The following is a 24,377-nucleotide window of genomic DNA, read 5'->3' on the forward strand; positions in this document are numbered from 1 at the left end:
GTCTGTGCTGCATTGGATCAGTCTCCTTTCTTTAACAGGCAAAAGCTTTATAACCTCAGTGAGGTTATAAAGCTTGCGCACCAAACACGAAGCAAGGCCATGGTGCAGGAGAACAAAGGACTTCTTTCATTTAAGGTTTGTGATAAACCATCAAACTCATTCGTTAAAAGGACTCTATAGTAATATAAAGCGAATTTTTCTGGACATTATCATGCAAGAAAAGTTTATTTTTGGGACCGCGATCACCGCGTAATGATTTTTAAAGGTTGCATTACAAAACATTTAACTGTCCCATGTGATCAGCCAGTGCGATTGGAAATCCATGCTCAATTATTGCCTCCGTAAATAAAACTTCGGCATTTATCACATCCAAAGAATCTGTTTGGGCGACGAAAAACGTTGAAAGTTTTCCACTTGTATCGCTAGCAACGGCATTAGACTTGTGTTTTTTTGTCCCAACGTGGTCTTTTACATCGCTAATTCCTCCGTGTCCGATCGAAAAATCTTGTCTGCACAAGGTGCAATTCGCGTAGTTTTCACCCTTTTTTTTTTTTTAATTAATGAAAAACCCGGAATAGGTTGATGAAAACCGTACGAATTACGGGAAAACCGGAGTAGTTGGCAGGCTCACTAATGCCTTGCATCATCTATATTAGATCGGGCGGATGGCGGGCGGGTGCAGTTCTGATCAAACGTTACATCGGGTGGATGGCGGATGGTTGACGACTTTCTGACGCGGTTGCGGATGAAATAAAGTGCCTATCCGCGCATCTCTAACACGTATCTCTTATGTGTGATTGCCATCTACTGGTCACACTTATCATGTCACTATGTACCAAATAAAATAGCTTCGAGGTCGGTAAGCAAAACCAGAATTATTCCGCACATTAGGCGCGGGTTTTAAGGCGCACTGTCAAGTTTTGAGGGGAAAAAAAGGATTTTAAGTGCGCCTTATTGTCCGGAAAATACGGTACACTGACGTTTTTTACACTGAATTTTTATACACTGAAATATTTTTACACACTACATTTTTTAACACATAAATTTTGCTCACACATTTTTATCCAATGAAATTTTCCGCATAATTTAATTTAATTTTTCAGTCCACTTTAAAAAAAGGCTTTCGTAATAAAGACACATATTAACCTCCACAAACCACTTGAGTGTCTGTGCTTGAATGCGTTCTCTTGATATTTAAGCAAGGTGTGGTTACTGCTGGTCAGTCACTTTAAACAAACAGCTGTGCACACAACTCTTGCTGCTTTGGATTGGCTAATAACACCTCCGTGTATTTGACTTGACTGTGCATGTCAAGCCATTGGATTCCAGCGGAAAACCGACGTTTGAGTACATCGTCCTAACTGTACTAATCCCACCTAATCCTTCACCCGTGCAGTATGTTCAATGTTTTCAACTCACGCCTAAGTTGCCTCACACCTTTGAGCGCATAAGTCAAGGTGAGTGATGGGAACTTTCCAAACTGCTGCCCCTTCCTTTCCTCCAGGGAGCGAATGGACTGCTGCTGCACGTCAATGGCGCCACTGTTCACAGCCCCGGCCTCTGTGGTGAAAACACACATTTATGAAGATCTCACAGAGGCTGCAAAACATTTGACTCGTACTATATTGAAAATAATTGTGGTAGCCAGAGGGGATCGATCTACACTTCTGTTCAAATGTAATAAACACTTATTCTTCTCTTGTTTCAATACTTAACATTCATTTAGGGCGATACTACGAATTTGGGTCTCGATCCAATATCAAGTAGTTACAGGGGCAGTATTGGTCATACCAATGTTCACGCCTAACATTTTCAGGATCGTTAAATGATTCCATTTTTGACCGCAATTACAATCAGATAGGACAGGATGGCGGTGTAACAATATCAATTACCGTATTTTTCGGAGTATAAGTCGCTTCTGAGTAGAAGTCGCACCGGCCGAAAATGCATAATAAAGAAGGAAAAAAAACATATATATAAAACCCAACACCAAGAATAGACATTTGAAAGGCAATTTAAAATAAATAAAGAATAGTGAACAACAGGCTGAATAAGTGTACGTTATATGCTGTAAAGCACCAGTTCCATTGGCAGCTAAACAGACCCAGAGCATAATACTACCACCACAATGCTTGACGGTAGGTGTGGTGTTCCTGGGATTAAAGGCCTCACCTTTTCTCCTCCAAACATATTGCTGGGTATTGTGGCCAAACAGCTCCATTTTTGATTTATCTGGCATCACATGGACAAATATATATTCGATTAATCTGTCGATTATTACTTCGATTAATCGATTAATAATCAGATAAAAGAGACAAACTACATTTCTATCCTTTCCAGTATTTATGGGATTAAAGGCCTCACCTTTTCTCCTCCAAACATATTGCTGGGTATTGTGGCCAAACAGCTCCATTTTTGATTTATCTGGCATCACATGGACAAATATATATTCGATTAATCTGTCGATTATTACTTCGATTAATCGATTAATAATCAGATAAAAGAGACGAACTACATTTCTATCCTTTCCAGTATTTATGGGATTAAAGGCCTCACCTTTTCTCCTCCAAACATATTGCTGGGTATTGTGGCCAAACAGCTCCATTTTTGATTTATCTGGCATCACATGGACAAATATATATTCGATTAATCTGTCGATTATTACTTCGATTAATCGATTAATAATCAGATAAAAGAGACAAACTACATTTCTATCCTTTCCAGTATTTATGGGATTAAAGGCCTCACCTTTTCTCCTCCAAACATATTGCTGGGTATTGTGGCCAAACAGCTCCATTTTTGATTTATCTGGCATCACATGGACAAATATATATTCGATTAATCTGTCGATTATTACTTCGATTAATCGATTAATAATCAGATAAAAGAGACAAACTACATTTCTATCCTTTCCAGTATTTTATTGAAAAAAACAAAACAGCATACTGGCACCATTCTTATTTTGATTATTGTTTCTCAGCTGTTTGTAAATGTTGCAGTTTATAAATAAAGGTTAATAAAAAATAGAAAAAAATAAAAAGTAGCCTGCATGCACATAGCATAGATCCAACGAATCGATGACTAAATTAATCGCCAACGATTTTTATAATCGATTTTAATCGATTAACTGTTGCAGCCCTAATATATATATGTATATATATATACATAGTTTTTTTTAATCGATTTTTTTAAATTTTGAATTGGGATGAATAAAAATCAAATGTATACATATATATTAATAATATATACATATATATATATAATTTTTTTAATCAAGTTTTTAAAATTATGAATCGATTTAGAATCGGGATTAATAAGAATCATGATTCGGATGTGAATCGATATTTTGTGCACCCTTAATGATCACGATATGAATATAGTAGTAAAGAATGCTGTCATCGATCATATGTATATCATTTATATCGTATATTGTCTATACTGCCCAACCCTGGATTAAAGGTTAATGGGATAAAAATCTGCCGGTTTTTAATATGTTCTACTTCACAAAAATATATATGTTTTTGAATTCAGACTTATTAAAAAAAAGGGAGAAAACCCCTCAACCCCCTGGAACCACTTTTGACTACCATGGTTATACATATTTTTTTAAATGCTGTGTGTTATAATGCTTTTCCCATCAATAATGTATAATATAATGGCAATTTGTTTCATGTGTATAATTACAAGACAATAACATAATACTGGTGAGTTGAGACTGACAGTCGTGAGAATGTGGTTATGATCATATGTTGTGTGTATTTCTGTGCGTAAAATCATCAATCAAAACAAACCCTCGCCTAAGGCCAGGCTTTCATTTTTCAAAAACCATACAAAAACCATAAAAAAACTTTATATCCTTGGTTGGATCTGATGTTTAGTGGATCTGTGGGTTTTTAATGTTACGTAACGTTAAATTGCCTCAAATTAAAACAGGGACTGATAATAGCGTTTGGAGTGGTATAATTAAGAGCACAATTATTATAATCTAAGTCTTAGTGTAGCAGTAAATAAACACAAAGTACAGCATGTACAGGTGGATAATGACAAGGGAGTGTTGAAGAGTGACCTTATTTTTTTTCCGTTCCAAAATGTTTGTTCATTATTATTCAAATCTAGCTGAGTATCATTGTAATACACACAATCAAATATTAGTACTGGGCATTGATTGATTGATTGATTGATTGAAACTTGTATTAGTAGATTGCACAGTACAGTACATATTCCGTACAATTGACCACTAAATGGTAACACCCCAATAAGTTTTTCAACTTGTTTAAGTCGGGGTCCACGTTAATCAATTCATGGCAGTACGGTGTTACAGGGGTTAGTGCGTATGCCTCACATTATGAAGGTCCTGGGTTCGATCCTAGGCTCGGGATCTTTCTGTGTGGAGTTTGCTTCCAGGATTGTTTAAAAAAACGAATTATTTACAATTGGACAATATGACCGAGTGCTTTTCTAGTTGTACTGTAGTTTCAGGTGGGAATCTTTGTGCACCGCATGATTCGAGGCAGATTCGATTCAGAATTTATTCCCGATTTAACGCGATTCTCCTAATATAATAGTTAATATATCAAATATCATTATCATTTGTATTATAAAAAACCCTTTAAAAACTGGTTTCAGGTTAAAAAAGTTATTTCTTAGATGCATGCATACAACTTACTTAGTTGTTGGCCTAAAAACGCTTTTTTTTTTAAAGTTTTTTTTAAAATTTTAATCACAAAAATGTTTTTAAAAATGTATTTAAAAAAAAAAATAACATACCGCATTTTTCGGAGTTAAGTCGCTCCGGAGTATAAGTCGCACCGGCCGAAAATGCATAATAAAGAAGGAAAAAACCATGTATAAGTCGCATTTTTGGGGGAAATTTATTTAATAAGACCCAACACCAAGAATAGACATTTGAAAGGCAATTTAAAATAAATAAAGAATAGTGAACAACAGGCTGAATAAGTGTACGTTATATGAGGCATAAATAACCAACTGAGAACGTGCCTGGTATGTTAACGTATGATATTGTGGTAAGAGTCATTCAAATAACTATAACATATAGAACATGCTATACGTTTACCAAACAATCTGTCACTCCTAATCGCTAAATCCCATGAAATCGTATATGTCTAGTCCAGGGGTCGGCAACCCAAAATGTTGAAAGAGCCATATTGGACCAAAAATACAAAAACAAATCTTTCTGGAGCTGCAAAAAATTAAAAGCCATATTACATACAGATAGTGTGTCATGAGATATAAATTGAATTAAGAGGACTTAAAGGAAACTAAATGAGCTCAAATATAGCTACAAACGAGGCATAATGATGCAATATGTACATATAGCTAGCCTAAATAGCATGTTAGCATCGATTAGCTTGCAGTCATGCAGTGACCAAATATGTCTGATTAGCACTCCAACAAGTCAATAACATCAACAAAACTCACCTTTCATACACAACGTTAAAAGTTTGGTGGACAAAATGAGACAGAAAAAGAAGTGGCATAAAACACGTCCTAGAAAGTCGGAGAAAGTTATACATGTAAACAAACTATGGTGAGTTCAAGGACCGCCAAAATTAGTAGGACAAAATGGCGCTCGCCAAATACTCGAATCAGTGAAGTTAATATAAACAGTGTGCTTTGTAACAATTAGGGAGGTTTGTGTCATGTTTGTCCTCCTATAGAAACCATATTAAAACAAAAAATAGATTTTTTTTCCCCCACATCTTTTTCCATTTTTCATACATTTTTGAAAAAGCTCCAGAGAGCCATTAGGGCGGCGCTAAAGAGCCGCATGCACGCGGGTTTCCAACCCCTGGTCTAGTCGCTTACGTGAATGAGCTAAATAATATTATTTGATATTTTACGCTAATGTGTTAATAATTTCACACATAAGTCGCTCCTGAGTATAAGTCGCACCGCCGGCCAAACTATGAAAAAAACTGCGACTTACAGTCCGAAAAATACGGTACAATCTATTAAAAGAAAAAGAACTACCCAAACTCCAACCCAATCCCAGTTTTACAATACTTATGACATAAATTTACAAAGCAATTGAGAAGACATACAAATATTCTCATGACCTGTCATATAGGGTCAGGACAGGTCTTGTTTTAGTTTTGCTATTGTTCTTCTGTACTTACCCTCTCGTTGCTAGGAGCGCTGAGTGTTCACACCGGTCTCAGTTTGATGATAAGGACATGTACCTGCAGCCAATCCCAATCAAGCCCCTTTATATGCCAGTCTCGGCGGCCAGTCAGCGCAGGACTAATGTTCGCTTCACGTTCCCTTACTAACTGTCCGTGTGGCAAGTTAATTGTTTTGCTTCCTTGTATCACGCTACGCCAAGAGATTTAAGAGTTTGTGCCACGCTTCACGTGCCGCCTTGGCATTTTAGGCTCACAAACGCCTCGCCATGCCAATTCGTGACAAATACTAAAATAAAGGAAAACCCAAAATTAATAAAAATAACAGTATCAATAATAAAAATAAAAAAATCAATAATAGTTTCATTTTCAAAAATAGACTAATAAAACACGCACCAAAAAAATATGTAGTATTAGTTATTTTCAACTGCTTGTCGAAAATTATGAATCGATTTAGAATCGGATTAATGACAATCGCGATTTTTTTTTTCAAGCACTCGTAGTAGACAGTTTGTTATCGTCAGGGCGCTGAAAACATGCTTAAAAAAAAAAAAAAAAAAAAAAAAAAAAAATTTTTTTTTAAAAGCAGTGACTTGCGTCCCCTATACGGTATCAGCAAACAGACACGAATGACTTGACAATAAATCTAAATATCCTACCATCACGAAAAGCCCAACCGGCACCGGTACAGCAACATCAACGCCTATTCGATCGAACCACATAAAACAAGACAACAATCTACCTGCCGGACATTTCGTTTCCTACGTGTTTGCTATCCAGTGCACGACTAAAGAAGCCGGGCGGGTACAATTAGCCTGTTGTGTCGCGCCCATAGCCGCCCCCCTCCCCCTGTCCGGTCCTGCCACATAGCTGAATAAATCCAGCCTCCATGTACGACAGTCGCCTGCTTGACACTCACTTCAGCCACCAACTTTCACCTTTACTACCTTCCGCCAGCCACCAGAAACAATAAAAAAAAACTATCGACGAGAATTATGTACGGGTAAGTGCATACATAACATTGTAATTATGTAATACACATACCAATGCTATAGTTTAATGTGTTTAAAAGTTCAACCTCAGTCGTGCCAGTCGAGTTGCCGACGTGCGTTCTATCTTTGACACACGAAGCTAAAACTAACGCCGTTAGTCTCCGTCAGTAAAAACAACTTTTTAATTATTATTATTTTTTACAAGTAATACGTCACTATAGTGTGACTTTAATGCTAATTCAAGCCAATTCCGACAAAATGTAACTTCGTTCATCTAATAATACTTCCGAAACATTCGTAACTGCGTCGACATGGGAGTTGTAGTTTTAATGTCTCATTCATATTGCGAGTGGAAAAGTCGTGAATGCCTCGTAGTGTTATAACCTGGGCTATTATTAGCAACATATATTAGTGGATGTCACGAACGCAATATTGTGGAAAAAAAAAGTTTAATAAAGTACACTTTTATAGTCCAGGTCGAGTTAACGGACTACATTTCCCATGATTCAACACGCCCCCCAGCGCAGTAGCGCAGTGCTCGGGGCACATGCGCGGCGGGGCTCAACAGATATGTTGGACAAAACAGCGGGTGATAAAATGGTAGGTTCAATTCAAAATACCAGAACAACTAAATAAACATGCAAATTATGCGACGGGTTGACATTCATAAGTCGTACGGTAGAGTCAGACAGTTGTTGTTTTACAAGTAATACGTCACTATAGTGTGACTTTAATGCTAAATAAAGCCAATTCCTACAAAATGTAACTTCGTTCATCTAATAATACTTCCGAAACATTAGTAACTGCTTCGACGTGGGAGTTGTAGTTTGACATTCTCATTCATATTGCGAGTGGAAAAGTCGTGACATGCCTCGGAGTGTCATAACCTGGGCTATAATTAGCAACTTATATTAGTGGATGTCACGAACGCAATATTGTGAAAATAGTTTAATAAAGTACACTTTTATAATCCGGGTCGAGTTTGACTGACTACATTTCCCATGATTCAACACGCCCCCGTGCTCGCGGCGCATGCGCGGTGTGGCTCAACAGATGTAGATACAATTCAAAATACCTGAACAACTCAATAAACATGCAAATTGTGCGACGGGTTGCCATTCATAAGTCGTACGGTATAGACAGTTGTTGTTTTACAAGTAATACGTCACTATAGTGTGACTTTAATGCTAAATCAAGCCAATTCCGACAAAATATAACTTCGTTCATCTAATACTACTTCCGAAACATTAGTAACTGCGTCGACATGGGAGTTGTAGTTTTGACTGTCTCATTCATATTGCGAGTGGAAAAGTCGTGACATGCCTCGTAGTTTCATAACCTGGGCTATTATTAGCGACATCTGTTCAGTAGGTGTCATTAACGCAATATTGTGAAAATAGTTTAATAAAGTACACTTTTATAATCCGGGTCGATCATGACTGACTACATTTCCCATGATTCAACACGCCCCCAGCACAGTAGGGGCTCAACAGATGTAGATACAATTCAAAATACCTGAACTAAATAAACATGCAAATTATGCAACGGATTGCCATTCATAAGTCGTACGGTAGAGTCACACAGTTGTTGTTTTACAAGTAATAGGTCACTATAGTGTGACTTGAGTGCTAAATCAAGCCAATTCCGACAAAATGTAACTTCGTTCATCTAATACTACTTCCGAAACATTAGTAACTGCGTCGACATGGGAGTTGTAGTTTTAAAAGTCTCATTCATATTGCGAGTGGAAAAATCGTGACGTGCCTCGTAGTTTCATAACATGGGATATTATTAGCGACATGTGTTCAGTAGATGTCATTAACGCAATATTGTGAAAATAGTTTAATAAAGTACACTTTTATAATCTGGGTCGAGTTTGACTGACTACATTTCCCATGATTCAACACGCCCCCGTGCTCGCGGCGCATGCGTGGTGGGGCTCAACAGATGTAGATACAATTCAAAATACCTGAACAACTCAATAAACATGCAAATTATGCGACGGGTTGCCATTCATAAGTCGTACGGTAGAGACAGCTGTTGTTTTACAAGTAATACGTCACTATAGTGTGACTTTAATCAAATCAAGCCAATTCTGACAAAATATAACTTCGTTCATCTAATACTACTTCCGAAACATTAGTAACTGCGTCGACATGGGAGTTGTAGTTTTGACTGTCTCATTCATATTGCGAGTGGAAAAGTCGTGACATGCCTCGTAGTTTCATAACATGGGATATTATTAGCGACATGTGTTCAGTAGATGTCATTAACGCAATATTGTGAAAATAGTTTAATAAAGTACACTTTTATAATCCTGGTCGAGTTTGACTGACTACATTTCCCATGATTTAACACGCCCCCAGCACAGTAGGGGCTCAACAGATGTAGATACAATTGAAAATACCTGAACTAAATAAACATGCAAATTATGCGACGGATTGCCATTCATAAGTCGTACGGTAGAGTCACACAGTTGTTGTTTTACAAGTAATAGGTCACTATAGTGTGACATGAGTGCTAAATCAAGCCAATTCCGACAAAATGTAACTTCGTTCATCTAATACTACATCCGAAACATTAGTAACTGCGTCGACATGGGAGTTGTAGTTTTGACTGTCTCATTCATATTGCGAGTAGAAAAGTCGTGACATGCCTCGTAGTTTCATAACCTGGGCTATAATTAGCAACATATATTAGTGGATGCCACGAACGCAATATTGTGAAAATAGTTTAATAAAGTACACTTTTATAGTCCAGGTCGAGTTATTTGACTACATTTCCCATGATTCAACACGCCCCCAACACAGTAGCGCAGTGCTCGCGGCGCATGCGCGGTGGGGCTCAACAGATGTAGATACAATTCAAAATACCTGAACAACTCAATAAACATGCAAATTATGCGACGGGTTGCCATTCATAAGTCGTACGGTAGAGACAGTTGTTGTTTTACAAGTAATACGTCACTATAGTGTGACTTTAATGCTAAATCAAGCCAATTCCGACAAAATGTAACTTCGTTCATCTAATACTACTTCCGAAACATTAGTAACTGCTCGACATGGGAGTTGTAGTTTTAATGTCTCATTCATATTGCGAGTGGAAAAGTCGTGACATGCCTCGTAGTTTCATAACCTGGGCTATTTTTAGCGACATCTGTTCAGTAGATGTCATTAACGCAATATTGTGAAAATAGTTTAATAAAGTACACTTTTGTAATCCGGGTCGAGTTTGACTGACTACATTTCCCATGATTCAACACGCCCCCCAACACAGTAGCGCTGTGCTCGCGGCGCATGCGCGGTGTGGCTCAACAGATGTAGATACAATTCAAAATACCTGAACAACTCAATAAACATGCAAATTATGCGACGGGTTGACATTCATAAGTCGTACGGTAGAGACAGTTGTTGTTTTACAAGTAATACGTCACTATAGTGTGACTTTAATCAAATCAAGCCAATTCTGACAAAATATAACTTCGTTCATCTAATACTACTTCCGAAACATTAGTAACTGCGTCGACATGGGAGTTGTAGTTTTGACTGTCTCATTCATATTGCGAGTGGAAAAGTCGTGACATGCCTCGTAGTTTCATAATTTGGGCTATTATTGGCGACATCTGTTCAGTAGATGTCATTAACGCAATATTGTGAAAATAGTTTAATAAAGTACACTTTTATAATCCGGGTCGATCATGACTGACTACATTTCCCATGATTTAACACGCCCCCAGCACAGTAGGGGCTCAACAGATGTAGATACAATTCAAAATACCTGAACTAAATAAACATGCAAATTATGCGACGGATTGCCATTCATAAGTCGTACGGTAGAGTCACACAGTTGTTGTTTTACAAGTAATAGTTCACTATAGTGTGACTTGAGTGCTAAATCAAGCCAATTCCGACAAAATGTAACTTCGTTCATCTAATACTACTTCCGAAACATTAGTAACTGCGTCGACATGGGAGTTGTAGTATTAATGTCTCATTCATATTGCGAGTGGAAAAGTCGTGACATGCCTCGTAGTTTCATAACCTGGGCTATTATTAGCGACATCTGTTCAGTAGATGTCATTAACGCAATATTGTGAAAATAGTTTAATAAAGTACACTTTTATAATCCGGGTCGAGTTTGACTGACTACATTTCCCATGATTCAACACGCCCCCCAACACAGTAGCGCAGTGCTCGCGGCGCATGCGCGGTGGGGCTCAACAGATGTAGATACAATTCAAAATACCTGAACAACTCAATAAACATGCAAATTATGCGACGGGTTGCCATTCATAAGTCGTACGGTAGAGACAGTTGTTGTTTTACAAGTAATACGTCACTATAGTGTGACTTTAATGCTAAATCAAGCCAATTCCGACAAAATGTAACTTCGTTCATCTAATACTACTTCCGAAACATTAGCAACTGCGTCGACATGGGAGTTGTAGTTTTGACTGTCTCATTCATATTGCGAGTGGAAAAATCGTGACATGCCTCGTAGTTTCATAACCTGGGCTATTTTAGCGACATCTGTTCAGTAGATGTCATTAACGCAATATTGTGAAAATAGTTTAATAAAGTACACTTTTATAATCCGGGTCGAGTTTGACTGACTACATTTCCCATGATTCAACACGCCCCCCAACACAGTAGCGCAGTGTTCGCGGCGCATGCGCGGTGGGGCTCAACAGATGTAGATACAACTCAAAATACCTGAACTCAATAAACATGCAAATTATGCGACGGGTTGCCATTCATAAATCGTACAGTAGAGTCAGACAGTTGTTGTTTTACAAGTAATACGTCACTATAGTGTGACTTTAATGCTAAATCAAGCCAATTCCGACAAAATATAACTTCGTTCATCTAATACTACTTCCGAAACATTAGTAACTGCGTCGACATGGGAGTTGTAGTTTTAAGGTCTCATTCATATTGCGAGTGGAAAAATCGTGACATGCCTCATAGTTTTATAACCTTGGATATTATTAGCGAAATGTGTTCAGTAGATGTCATTAACACAATATTGTGAAAATAGTTTAATAAAGTACACTTTTATAATCCGGGTCGAGTTTGACTGACTACATTTCCCATGATTCAACACGCCTCCGTGCTCGCGGCGCATGCGCGGTGGGGCTCAACAGATGTAGATACAATTCAAAATACCTGAACAACTCAATAAACATGCAAATTATGCGACGGGTTGCCATTCATAAGTCGTACGGTAGAGACAGTTGTTGTTTTACAAGTAATACGTCACTATAGTGTGACTTTAATCAAATCAAGCCAATTCTGACAAAATGTAACTTCGTTCATCTAATACTACTTCCGAAACATTAGTAACTGCGTCGACATGGGAGTTGTAGTTTTAATGTCTCATTCATATTGCGAGTGGAAAAGTCGTGACATGCCTCGTAGTTTCATAACATGGGATATTATTAGCGACATGTGTTCAGTAGATGTCATTAACGCAATATTGTGAAAATAGTTTAATAAAGTACACTTTTATAATCCTGGTCGAGTTTGTGTGACTACATTTCCCATGATTCAACACGGCCCCCCAACACAGTAGCGCAGTGCTCGCGGCGCATGCGCGGTGGGGCTCAACAGATGTAGATACAATTCAAAATACCTGAACAACTCAATAAACATGCAAATTATGCGACGGGTTGCCATTCATAAGTCGTACGGTAGAGACAGTTGTTGTTTTACAAGTAATACGTCACTATAGTGTGACTTTAATGCTAAATCAAGCCAATTCCGACAAAATGTAACTTCGTTCATCTAATACTACTTCCGAAACATTAGTAACTGCGTCGACATGGGAGTTGTAGTTTTGACTGTCTCATTCATATTGCGAGTGGAAAAGTCGTGACATGCCTCGTAGTTTCATAACCTTGGATATTATTAGCGACATGTGTTCAGTAGATGTCATTAACGCAATATTGTGAAAATAGTTTAACAAAGTACACTTTTATAATCCGGGTCGAGTTTGACTGACTACATTTCCCATGATTCAACACGCCCCCCAACACAGTAGCGCAGTGCTCGCGGCGCATGCGCGGCGCGGCTCAACAGATATGTTGGCCAAAACAGCGGGTGATAAAATGGTAGGTACAATTCAAAATACCTGAACAACTAAATAAACATGCAAATTATGCGACGGGTTGCCATTCATAAGTCGTACGGTAGAGTCAGAGAGTTGGTAGCCTAGTGTCGGCCGCGTTCATTGTCAGAGTGGTGGGACGTGAAGAATATGATGGAAAGAGAAGGTCAGTATAGTGTGGTGTATATTTGGAAGTGGCACGTACCTCTCCCGTTTTGGGAAGCCGGCGGTCCCCCCGCCCCCGTGTCGCTGAGCCCGGTCAGGACACCGTGAGTCAAAGGATCTGGGATTACGCTGTGCAGACCAAACACCGGCCTCGTCACGGTTAACGCGCTGTTCGATCCGCGGGTGGGTCAGGTCGGCACCTTTTGCAATGGACGATTGACATTGTTTTGATTTCATCAACACGTTTGCTTCTGTGCACACTCTAGTGAGCATAGTAATTACCGCAAAGTACACGTGTTATGAAACACGAGTTTACTACTATCAAGAGGTATGGGTGTATCTAACACATTTTGGTATGTGTGTAAAATTGTAAAAAAAAAAGAAAAAAGATTTGCATGAAATTGATGAAGACAATTCCAGTGATACAAGTATCATTCTCCTGTGATGAATATTAAGAATGTTGTGGAGTTTTAAAACATAATTTCTGGTCAACTTCTTTAATACAAAGTCCATCCGTCCGTCCATCCATTTTTCTACCGCTTGTCCCGGGGCCATACTTGCCAACCTTGAGACCTCCGATTTCGGGAGGTGGGGGGGTGGGGGCGTGGTCGGGGGTGGGGCAGGGCGTGGTTGGGGGCGTGGTTAAGAGGTGAGGAGTATATTGACAGCTAGAATTCACCAAGTCAAGTATTTCATATATATATATATATATATATATATATATATATATATATATCCTGAAAATATGCAAACAAAACTGTGTTTAGATAATTGATACTTCAAACTTGCATAAATAAATCTTAAGGAATATAAGATAACTTGGCTTCTGAGAGCTTCAAAATGTAATGAATAAAATGCTAAAGTTGTTGATAAACAAGCAATTATTTTAATAATTAAATATGTTCATTTTAAATGAATTATGATCATATAAATGAATTATTTCAAATATGTTTATTTTAATGTATAATTCTAATGCCTGGATGTAATAAGGAGTCAGAAAAAATACAAATAAAAATACAATTAATTTTGATGTTTTTAGCAAAATATAGTAAAAATGTATTTAGTTTTTCTTTTTTTTTTAATTAATAAATATATTTATTTTTAGGTAAGATAAACATAATAATACATTTTATCTCTATTTTGGATGATTTAGTTCTTGTCACCCTGTTGTCCTCCCGTCATGAAAAAAGGCTGTCCTCACTCAGGTCCGCATGGAGCTGGAGGGGGCGTGGCCTCCAGCTCCGGCTGAAAATCGGGAGATTTTCGGGAGAATATTTGTCCTGGGAGGTTTTCGGGAGAGGCGCTGAATTTCGGGAGTCTCCCGGAAAATTCGGGAGGGTTGGCAAGTATGCCCGGGGCTCAAGACCTTTTTGTTAGAAATGTGATAATTGTATTGATATCCATCCATCCATTTTCTACCGCTTTCCCCTTTGGGGTTGCGGGGGGGTGCTGGAGCCTATCTCGGCTGTATTCGGGCGGAAGGCGGGGTACACCCTGGACAAGTCTACCCAATTTTATTTTTTTTTTTAAGTTGGTATCCTTAGAATGCTTGCTGAACAAAGAAACAGGAAAACAAAAAGGTTACAGTGTATTTTTTTAATTAGCATTGGAAGTGACGGAAAGTTTGAGTAAACATGGCTGGTCGGACTTGACTTGATTAACGTGGACCCCGACTTAAAAGTTGAAAAACTTATTCGGGTGTTACCATTTAGTGGTCAATTGTATGGAATATGTACTGTACTGTGCAATCTACTAATAAAAGTTTCAATCAATCAAATCAATCACTAAACAAACGGCCAGGCAATCTGTGTGCGAATGGATCATTCTAAAAGATATTTGTTAGGCGCACCGATACATGTATCATTTATTTTAGGGGTTCTTAACCTTTTTGACCTGGGGGACCCACTTTTCCACTACTAATATTACCACTAGTAATCCTCCTCTTGATTTTAATCATATTTGATAATGTTATCTAACCTACTTACAGTTTACAACCTTGTCAAATGATATGAAAACATGTGTTAATCACATAAATTATTTATTTAACACATACACTTTTGGCTTAGGTCAGGCTGATTAGAAAAATAAGTACTAACCAAATGTATTGCATAAGAAGAAAGTTATGTTGTGCTAAAATAAACAAAATTAACAATGACTATGTTCTTAATTAAACTGTCAATGAACTTAATGCGCAAATGACAATAAAGCTTCACCACTTATATTATCTTTTTTGCACCGAATAAACTTCTCTATGATTTTAGCTCCAGACTTCTTCTGTTTGTTTGATATTATCATTACTGCCACAAGTGGTGGAAAAGTGTATTACAACGGATTGGTCAAAAGTCCCTCATGCGACTACAGGGCGCCATATTTGGGACCAACTCTGAAACCCAGTTGTCCATCCTCCCTATACATGGCTCGGAACAATGGGTCTGTGGTTAAGAAACACTGACTGATAATATAATAGGGATTCTAATGAACATTTTACTCACCATAGATTTTTGCATTGGAGTTTTTGTCGAGTGAAAACTTGCCAAATTTTGGCAAGGCTTTATGGTGAGAGTACTCGTTCAATCCGAAAATTTGGACATTCTGGATAAACTAGGACATGTGTTCTACGTCATTAGTATTGACGTGATAAAAACAACGCAAACACAGTTGAACTGTGAAAACAATCGTGACCACTGCGGAGATTCAGCCAGCGGCGAATACACACACACACAAACCTACTTGACTTTGGGAATCGTTCCTCTGCATTTAGCTGCTACGGTCCATTGTGTGTGTCTTTTCTGGCAGCACAAGTTGAAGTCGTCGCAGAGAGACAAGGTACGGCAGTTCATGTCCTTCACACAGGCAGGGGAGAGGACAGCCGTGTACTGCCTGACACAGAATGACTGGAAACTAGAGGTAGCCACGGACAACTTCTTCCAGAATCCAGACCTGTACTATAAAGAATCCATGAAAACTTTAGCCGACCGCAAGAAGCTGGAGCAGCTCTACAACAGATATAAAGGTGAGTATTCGGAGTTGTTTTCTTTTTAACTAGTTCGATCCCTATCATCCTGTATTTTTTGCAGACCCCCAGGATGAGAATAAGATTGGTATAGACGGGATCCAACAGTTCTGTGACGACCTGACCCTGGACCCGGCAAGCATGAGCATACTGGTGGTAGCGTGGAAGTTCAGAGCGGCCACACAGTGCGAGTTCAGCAAGAAAGAGTTCCTGGATGGCATGACGGACCTTAGGTGAGAGCAATAGTAACATTTTCAACTTTGAATGCAAACAATGTGCCATAACCTACTGGGGCTGTCAAAAGTATACTCGCACGCAAAATATGCATCGATACCTGCTTTTTTTCCAGTATCGTCAGTTGTAAGCAGAGGTGGGTAGAGTAGCCAGAAATTGTACTCAAGTAAGAGTACTGTTACTTTAGAGATTTATTACTCAAGTAAAAGTAAGGAGTAGTCACCCAAATATTTACTTGAGTAAAAGTAAAAAGTATGTTGTGAAAAAACTACTCAAGTACTGAGTAACTGATGAGTAACATACACACTCATATATATATATATTTATATATATATATACATACATATACATTGATATATACAGTATATCATTTATATGTATTTATTTTGCTGTTTTTGTTTACATGTTAAAGGTGTTTTAATGAATATACATGCATGTTTAACATATAGATTCCTTTCTTTAATGAAGACTAGAATATAAGTTGGTGTATTACCTGATTCTGATGACTTGCATTGATTGTAATCAGACAGTAGTGATGATAATGTCCACGTTTTCAAATGGAGGAGAAGAAAAGTTCCTCCTTTCTGTCTAATACCACATGAAAGTGGTGGGTTTTTGGCATCCTATTTGTCCAGCTTCCATATTCGTTTTTATACACTTTACAAGAAATATATTGGCGTCAAACTCCGTAGCTTGTTTGCGCTGGCTTTTGGAGACTCTTGTTTTGAAAGCGCAGGCGCGATGGAGCGGCACTTTTATTGTGAAGACAGGAACGTCCTCATGTGCGGTCAGTCTTGAGGCTTTTGACGGGATGTACGGTTGAAATAAAAAAAAGTATATTTTTTCCTTCACACTTTTGATTGATTGATTGGAACTTTTATTATTAGATTGCACAGTACAGTACACATTCCAACAATTGACCACTAAATGGTAACACCCCATTAAGTTTTTCAACTTGTTTAAGTCAGGTCATGTGACCACCTGTCTCTGTTTGATTGGTCCAACGTCACCAGTGACTGCATCTGATTGGTGGAACGAAGTGAAACGTCACCAGTAAGGCAGGCACTTTGAAGGTCTGTCTGACAGACCAAAACAAACAAAGCGTGCATTAACAGATCGATAAAAATTAGTAGCGAGCTGAATGTAGATAAAAGTAGCGTTCCTTCTCTATAAATATACTTAAGTAAAAGTAAAAGTATGTTGCATTAAAACTACTCTTAGAAGTACAATTTATCCCAAAAGTTACTCAAGTAGATGTAACACAGTAAATGTAGCGCGTTACTACCCACCTCTGGTTGTAAGTACAACACTTTTTGCTCAGCGAGTTGCGTCAATTCTTGGCGTGTGAGCACTGAGTCAGCGCCAAAGAAGAACGCCTGCTGTTGTTAAAAAAAAATGACCCAATGTTTCCATATATTAACTTAATCGTGGAAGCCTGCCACAAATGTAGGGCTGGGTAGCGAATTCAGTACTTTTATAGGCACTGACCGGAATCCGTCGGTACTACCGGATATCGATTATCATAAAATCAAACAGTGCAATATTTCTACCTTTGTTGCACGTGACGTCACGTCCGGTTGCAGACTTAACAACAACTCGCGTAAACAATCGTTCAAGCAGCACTCAGGGCGGACTCAGCCAAGCTCCCTCTAAGTAATGTTGCAATTTTTCAACACCAACAAAGCAAGTATGCTTGGTAGAAAACGCTTGAAAGTAAAGTAAGGCTCCACTCTTCTGAAAATGCCAATTTACATTGGAATTGCTATATACAGGCTACCGGTACTATTAGCATTAGCGATTTTACATGGCGATTTCAACACCTCCTTGGTAATGAAAACTACAACTACCGTATTTTTCGGAGTATAAGTCGCTCCGTAGTAGAAGTCGCACCGGCCGAAAATGCATAATAAAGAAGGAAAAAAACATATATAACTCGCACTGGAGTATAAGTCGCATTTTTGGGGGAAATTTATTTGATAAAACCCAACACCAAGAATAGACATTTGAAAGGCAATTTGAAAAAAAATAAAGAATAGTGAACAACAGGCTGAATAAGTGTACGTTATATGAGGCATAAATAACCAACTGGTATGTTAACGTAACATATTATGGTAAGAGTCATTCAAATAACTATAACATATAGAACATGCTATATGTTTACCAAACAATCTGTCACTCCTAGTCGCTAAATCCCATGAAATCTTATACGTCTAGTCTCTTACGTGAATGAGCTAAACAATATTATTTGATATTTTACGGTAATGTGTTAATAATTTCACACATAAGTCGCTCCTGAGTATAAGTCGCACCCCCGGCCAAACTATGAAAAAAAACTGCGACTTATAGTCCGAAAAATACGGTAAGATGAATGTTACAATCTAACAGCTGATGTGTAAAATGCACAATACTTACAGTATAAACACTTTGTAGGGCGCAACCTAACATAGTCAGACTCCTGGAAAAAACTACTTCATAGCGAGACAACATACTATTTTCTAGATAGCCTTTACAGTACTGCCAGGTAATTTTTTGGGAAGTGCACGGTACCGGGAATTGGTACCCAACCCTGCACAAATGCACAAATTATTTTAAAATAGCTGATTATTGTTGTTATTTGTGAGCATATTTCTAAGCACAGCATTGTTTATTTTGATTTATTGGGAGGTTATAGAACACTGCTTATGTTGTTGCGAAACGATCTTAAATACTTGGCACTTCAAAACACTTTTCAATAAGGTAGTGAATTTAAAAGTACATGGGTTTATTTTGTAAAATGTTATTTGTGGTATTGAATAAGTATCGAGGAATTGTAAAAATTCAACGATTTTTGTATCGACGAATGAAAATCTGGTATTGTGACAACCCTAAACCCTGCCAACTGAAAGGTTTGCTTTTTTTCTTTTTGCTATTGCTTCTAATCATTAGAGTCCAGCGTTTGATATTTACAATAATGTCTCCTAGCTGTGACAGTCCTGACAAACTGAAGGCCATCCTTCCCAGACTAGAGCAGGAGCTGAAGGACACGGGGAAGTTTAAAGACTTTTATCAGTTTACCTTTAACTTTGCTAAGAATCCTGGACAGAAAGGTTTAGGTGAGCACAAATCCTCACGTTTTTATGACGGTGGTGTACTTATTTACTCATTTTTCCCATGTCTCTGTTTGTGTTAGAGCTAGAGATGGCTGTGGCTTACTGGAATCTGGTACTTAGAGGTCGCTTCAAGTTTTTGGATCTCTGGAACCGGTTCCTGACAGTGAGTGGTGAAAGTTTTCACACTGCTAAAACTGAAATATCTGAAATCAAGGTATACAAAGAACAACTTATTTTTTCTTAACAATACTTTTTTTTTTTTTTTTTGCTATAATAGACCAGTTTGCTTATTTTAAGTCAGGTGTGTCCGTCAGGTGTGTCGGATGCTGGATACTTTTTGTATAATAAAGATATTAAAACCAATACTATGTAGGTAGTAGAGATGCGCGGTTTGCGGGCACAACCGCGGAGTCCGTGGATTATCCGCGGATCGGGCGGATGAAATTAAAAAAAATTAGATTTTATCCGCGGGTCGGGTCGGGTCGGGTCGGGTGGTTGAAATAAAAAAAAATTAGATATTAAATAGATTCAGGCGGGTGGCAGTTAAATCAATTCGGAAATATATATACATAGTTAAATGTTGTTACCCACATACGAAAAACGAGCAGGCACCTGCAGCATATGCCACAACAGAAGAAAAAAAAAAAAAGAGATGGACACTTTTACGGAGCGAAGAAGGGACGCCTCGCCGGGGTCCGGGACCGAGGCCCCTTCCCCCGAGAGGGCCCCACCGGGAGCCGTAGCTGAGACGATCCGCGAGAAGGGCCCGACGCACGTCCAGGGTCACCACCGCGCCCACCGCACCGACACCCCGCCTCGTCCGCCTTCGCCGCGGCCGGCGTCACGCGCAGCAGGTAAGCAGCTTACCTGCCCGCCACCCCCGTGGCCGGGGGCTCGTAACAGGGGTCACTCTGCGCGCTCCGCGCGCGCATCTTACCTGCCCGCCACCCCTGTTGCCGGGGACGCGTAACAGGGGTCACTCCGCGCGCAGTGCGCTCACGAAAGGGGTGAGGCTCACCCTGGTTGATATAGACAGCAGCGAGACGCGCTTGGAGGTGCGCTCAGCGCGGCTCCCATATGATTGCGCACTGGTGTGCGTCTGGGTCGTGACAGCGTGGCACGCGGATGTCTGTGCTGCATTGGATCAGTCTCCTTTCTTTAACAGGCAAAAGCTTTATAACCTCACTAATGCCTTGCATCGTCTATATTAGATATATAACAACGGGCGGGTGCGGGCGGGTGCGGTTCTGATCAAATGTTACATCGGGTGGATGGCGGATGGTTGACGACTTTCTGATGCGGTTGCGGATGAAATAATTGCCTATCCGCGCATCTCTAGTAGGTAGGAATGTAACAATTAACGGTGTCAATGATAAACCGTGGTAAAACTCCTGACAGCACAGCGGAAACTCGATTTACAAACTTAATTGGTTCTTGATCAAGGTTCGTAAATAAAAAAAAGTTTGTGTATTGAAGCAAATGTTTCCATAAGCAACAATGTAAACATGAATAATGGGTTCCAGCTAGGGGTGTGGGAAAAAATCGATTCGAATTCAAATCGCCATTCTCACGTTGTACGATTCAGTATCGATTCTCCATCCATCCATCCATCCATCTTCTTCCGCTTATCCGAGGTCGGGTCGCGGGGGCAGCAGCTTAAGCAGGGAAGCCCAGACTTCCCTCTCCCCAGCCACTTCGTCCAGCTCCTCCCGGGGGACCCCGAGGCGTTCCCAGGCCAGCCGGGAGAGATAGTCTTCCCAGCGTGTCCTGGGTCTTCCCCGGGGCCTCCTACCGGTCGGACGTGCCCGAAACACCTTCCTAGGGAGGCGTTCGGGTGGCATCCTGACCAGATGCCCGAACCACCTCATCTGGCTCCTCTCGATGTGGAGGAGCAGCGGCTTTACTTTGAGCTCCCCCCGAATGACAGAGCTTCTCACCCTATCTCTAAGGGAGAGCCCCGCCACCCGGCGGAGGAAACTCATTTCGGCCGCTTGTACCCGTGATCTTGTCCTTTCGGTCATGACCCAAAGCTCATGACCATAGGTGAGGATGGGAACGTAGATCGACCGGTAAATCGAGAGCTTTGCCTTCCGGCTCAGCTCCTTCTTCACCACAACGGATCGATACAGCGTCCGCATTACTGAAGACGCCGCACCGATCCGCCTGTCGATCTCACGATCCACTCCTCCCCCACTCGTGAACAAGACTCCGAGATACTTGAACTCCTCCACTTGGGGCAAGATCTCCTCCCCAACCCGGAGATGGCACTCCACCCTTTTCCGGGAGAGAACCATGGACTCGGACTTGGAGGTGCTGATTCCCATCCCAGTCGCTTCACACTCGGCTGCGAACCGATCCAGTATCGATTCTCCTTTTTCAAAAAATCTATTTTTTATTTTTTTATTTAATTTATTTTTTATTAATCAATCCAACAAAACCATACACAGCCATACCATAACAATGCAATCCAATTCCAAAACCAAACCCGACCAAGCAACACTCAGAACAGCAATAATATCAACAACAGTATCAATATTAGTAACAATTTCAACATAGCAGTGATTAAAAATCCCTCATTGACATTATCATTAGACATTTATAAAAAAAAAAAAAAAGTGAACAATAGTGTCACAGTGGCTTACACTTGCATCACATCTCATAAGCTTGACAACACACTGTGTCCAATATTTTCACAAAGATAAAATAAGTCATATTTTTGGTTAATTTAATAGTTAAAACAAATTTACATTATTGCAATTAATTGATAAAATATTGTTTTTTACAATTATAAAAGCTTTTTACAAAAATCTACTTCTCTGCTTGCATGTCAGCAGACTGGGGTAGATCCTGCTGAAATCCTATGTATTGAATGAATTGTTTTGAATCGTAAAAATATCGTTTTTGAATCGAGACTCGCGTTGAGTCGAAAAAAATCGATTTATAATCTAATCGTGACCCCAAGAATCGATATTGAATGGAATCGTGGGACACCCAAAGATTCGCAGCCCTAGTTACAGCCTTGACAAAAGTCCATAGATGAGTAAAAGTTCACTTTGAACACAATATAAAGCACGATACAGTTGTAGGGCTGGGCCGATAAAACTATATCAATATTTATTGCAAAAGACACGTAATCGCTATCAATTTAAAACGTTCGATATTTACATATTTTTTTGAGGGTTCGGAAGAAACCGTAAAAAAATGAAGCATGGTTAATTGCATGACCAAGGGCACTTACGGTCTCAAGTAAACAAGAAGTGGCCAGTAGGCAATGGGAGGGACACGCTAAACAGCCAATCACGTAACAGTATCAACTTTCATTTTTGGTTGCGCCATCTTGCTGTCTCGGGAGTTGATGCTCGGCATGGACTGAGAAGAAAAAGTAAAAATGAGTGCTGCAGAGAGCGAAGACATTGTGGATAAAACAGGAAAAGTCACCTCGACAGTATGGCAGTTTTGGGGATTTTTTTTAACACGGACCGTAGTCCTTCGCAGCACTCATCTTTTCATTTCAACTCTATAATAACAAAAATTAACAAATGTGCTACTTTAAAATAATATTTTGGTGCAATAACATTTAAATGATAATTGCTGCATAACATTAATTAATTTCTATTCTTAAATAAGAATAACAGACCAAATAAATGTTACACAGCTATACCTTCCTGGCACTAAACCTGCAGAAAATAGCTCTTCTCAGGTTTTTCTTTGTGTACATTTTCACACTTTGCACTAATTTGTTACACTTTATTAAACATTCCTTATTTTTGCACCCTCATTTTAGAAGGTTATTGTTAAATGTTCTGTTTTTGGTTTTACAATTTTGTTTACATTGAGTGTTTTCCATGCTTGTGTTGACATTTTCTTTCCTTTCTGCCTTGATATTTGAGGGGATTATGATCAGAGGAAGGTTACATTTCAAATAAAAATGCTTACATTTAATATATTTTTCTCCTGCTCCTTATTTTCCATAGATCGATCAATATAAATAACTTATATCGTGATACAGTTTTCAGCCATACCGCCCAGCCCTATACAGTATTGCATGTCAAACACACAAAACAAGGAGTTAATGAATCCACCTTCTATTGAATAACAAAGCAAAAACAACAACAACAAACTGAACTGTCCTCCTATGCAGCCGCCCTTCCAACATGCACACACGTTGTCACTAGCGCTGTGGTGCACTCAGTTTAAAATCACAAAACGTCTTAACTTTAACAGCCAGGTAGTTACAATAATTAGGGAAAAAATAAGGAGGCAGTGTTGACAATGCTGTGGATACTTGCTGAATGTCTCAAACCACACATCCCTTGTCCATTGCTTTCTTTGTACTCTTATTGAGCTAGCAGAACTAAAAAATGCTGTTAAAAAAAAACCAAAACACCTAAAAGTAGAAAATAAGCACAGTACCTAACAACAGCGCTGCACTTTTGACTACCTGATCAAGTTCTTTTTTGAATTCATTAGTGTTCCTCCCCTTCTTTATCAAAGTGCTGGCACTCGGAACTTTCTTTGGCCCCAAGATGGATTATTTTGGAGTCCTACACAATAAAAATGACACAGAGACACGTGAAATTCTTTGTTCCGGCGCTCTATCCCTCAAAATGATACTTGGGCAAATGGACTAGTTTGTTAT

General features: G+C 39.1%; 2 protein-coding genes across 10 annotated transcripts in view; one reads left to right on the forward strand and one right to left on the reverse strand.

Annotated features, from left to right (window-relative positions):
• tmco3 (transmembrane and coiled-coil domains 3) overlaps window positions 1–13,563 on the reverse strand; it is a 70,230-nt gene extending 56,667 nt beyond the window's left edge. For 2 of the 4 annotated variants that reach the window (XM_072914797.1, XM_061974717.2), the window contains exons 1-2: window positions 6,138–7,398; window positions 1,420–1,560 (exon numbers count right to left, since the gene is read on the reverse strand). The gene's annotated coding sequence lies outside the window, so the exon portion shown is untranslated. Of the gene's footprint in view, window positions 1–1,419; window positions 1,561–6,137; window positions 7,399–13,442 lie in introns of those variants that run through there. The other 2 variants (XM_072914798.1, XM_061974718.2) reach the window with 2 other exon arrangements.
• Window positions 7,032–24,377, forward strand: part of dcun1d2b (DCN1, defective in cullin neddylation 1, domain containing 2b) — a 20,676-nt gene continuing 3,330 nt past the window's right edge. Inside the window, exons 1-5 of one of the 6 annotated variants that reach the window (XM_072914800.1) lie at window positions 7,032–7,143; window positions 16,199–16,415; window positions 16,480–16,648; window positions 19,611–19,741; window positions 19,819–19,901. In XM_072914800.1, the coding sequence (XP_072770901.1) occupies window positions 16,241–16,415; window positions 16,480–16,648; window positions 19,611–19,741; window positions 19,819–19,901 (558 nt within the window). In that variant the 5' untranslated portion in view covers window positions 7,032–7,143; window positions 16,199–16,240. The other 5 variants (XM_072914799.1, XM_061974724.2, XM_072914801.1 and 2 more) reach the window with 5 other exon arrangements.

Source organism: Nerophis lumbriciformis, linkage group LG15 (assembly GCF_033978685.3).
Source record: "Nerophis lumbriciformis linkage group LG15, RoL_Nlum_v2.1, whole genome shotgun sequence".
Taxonomy (NCBI): Eukaryota; Metazoa; Chordata; class Actinopteri; order Syngnathiformes; family Syngnathidae; genus Nerophis; species Nerophis lumbriciformis.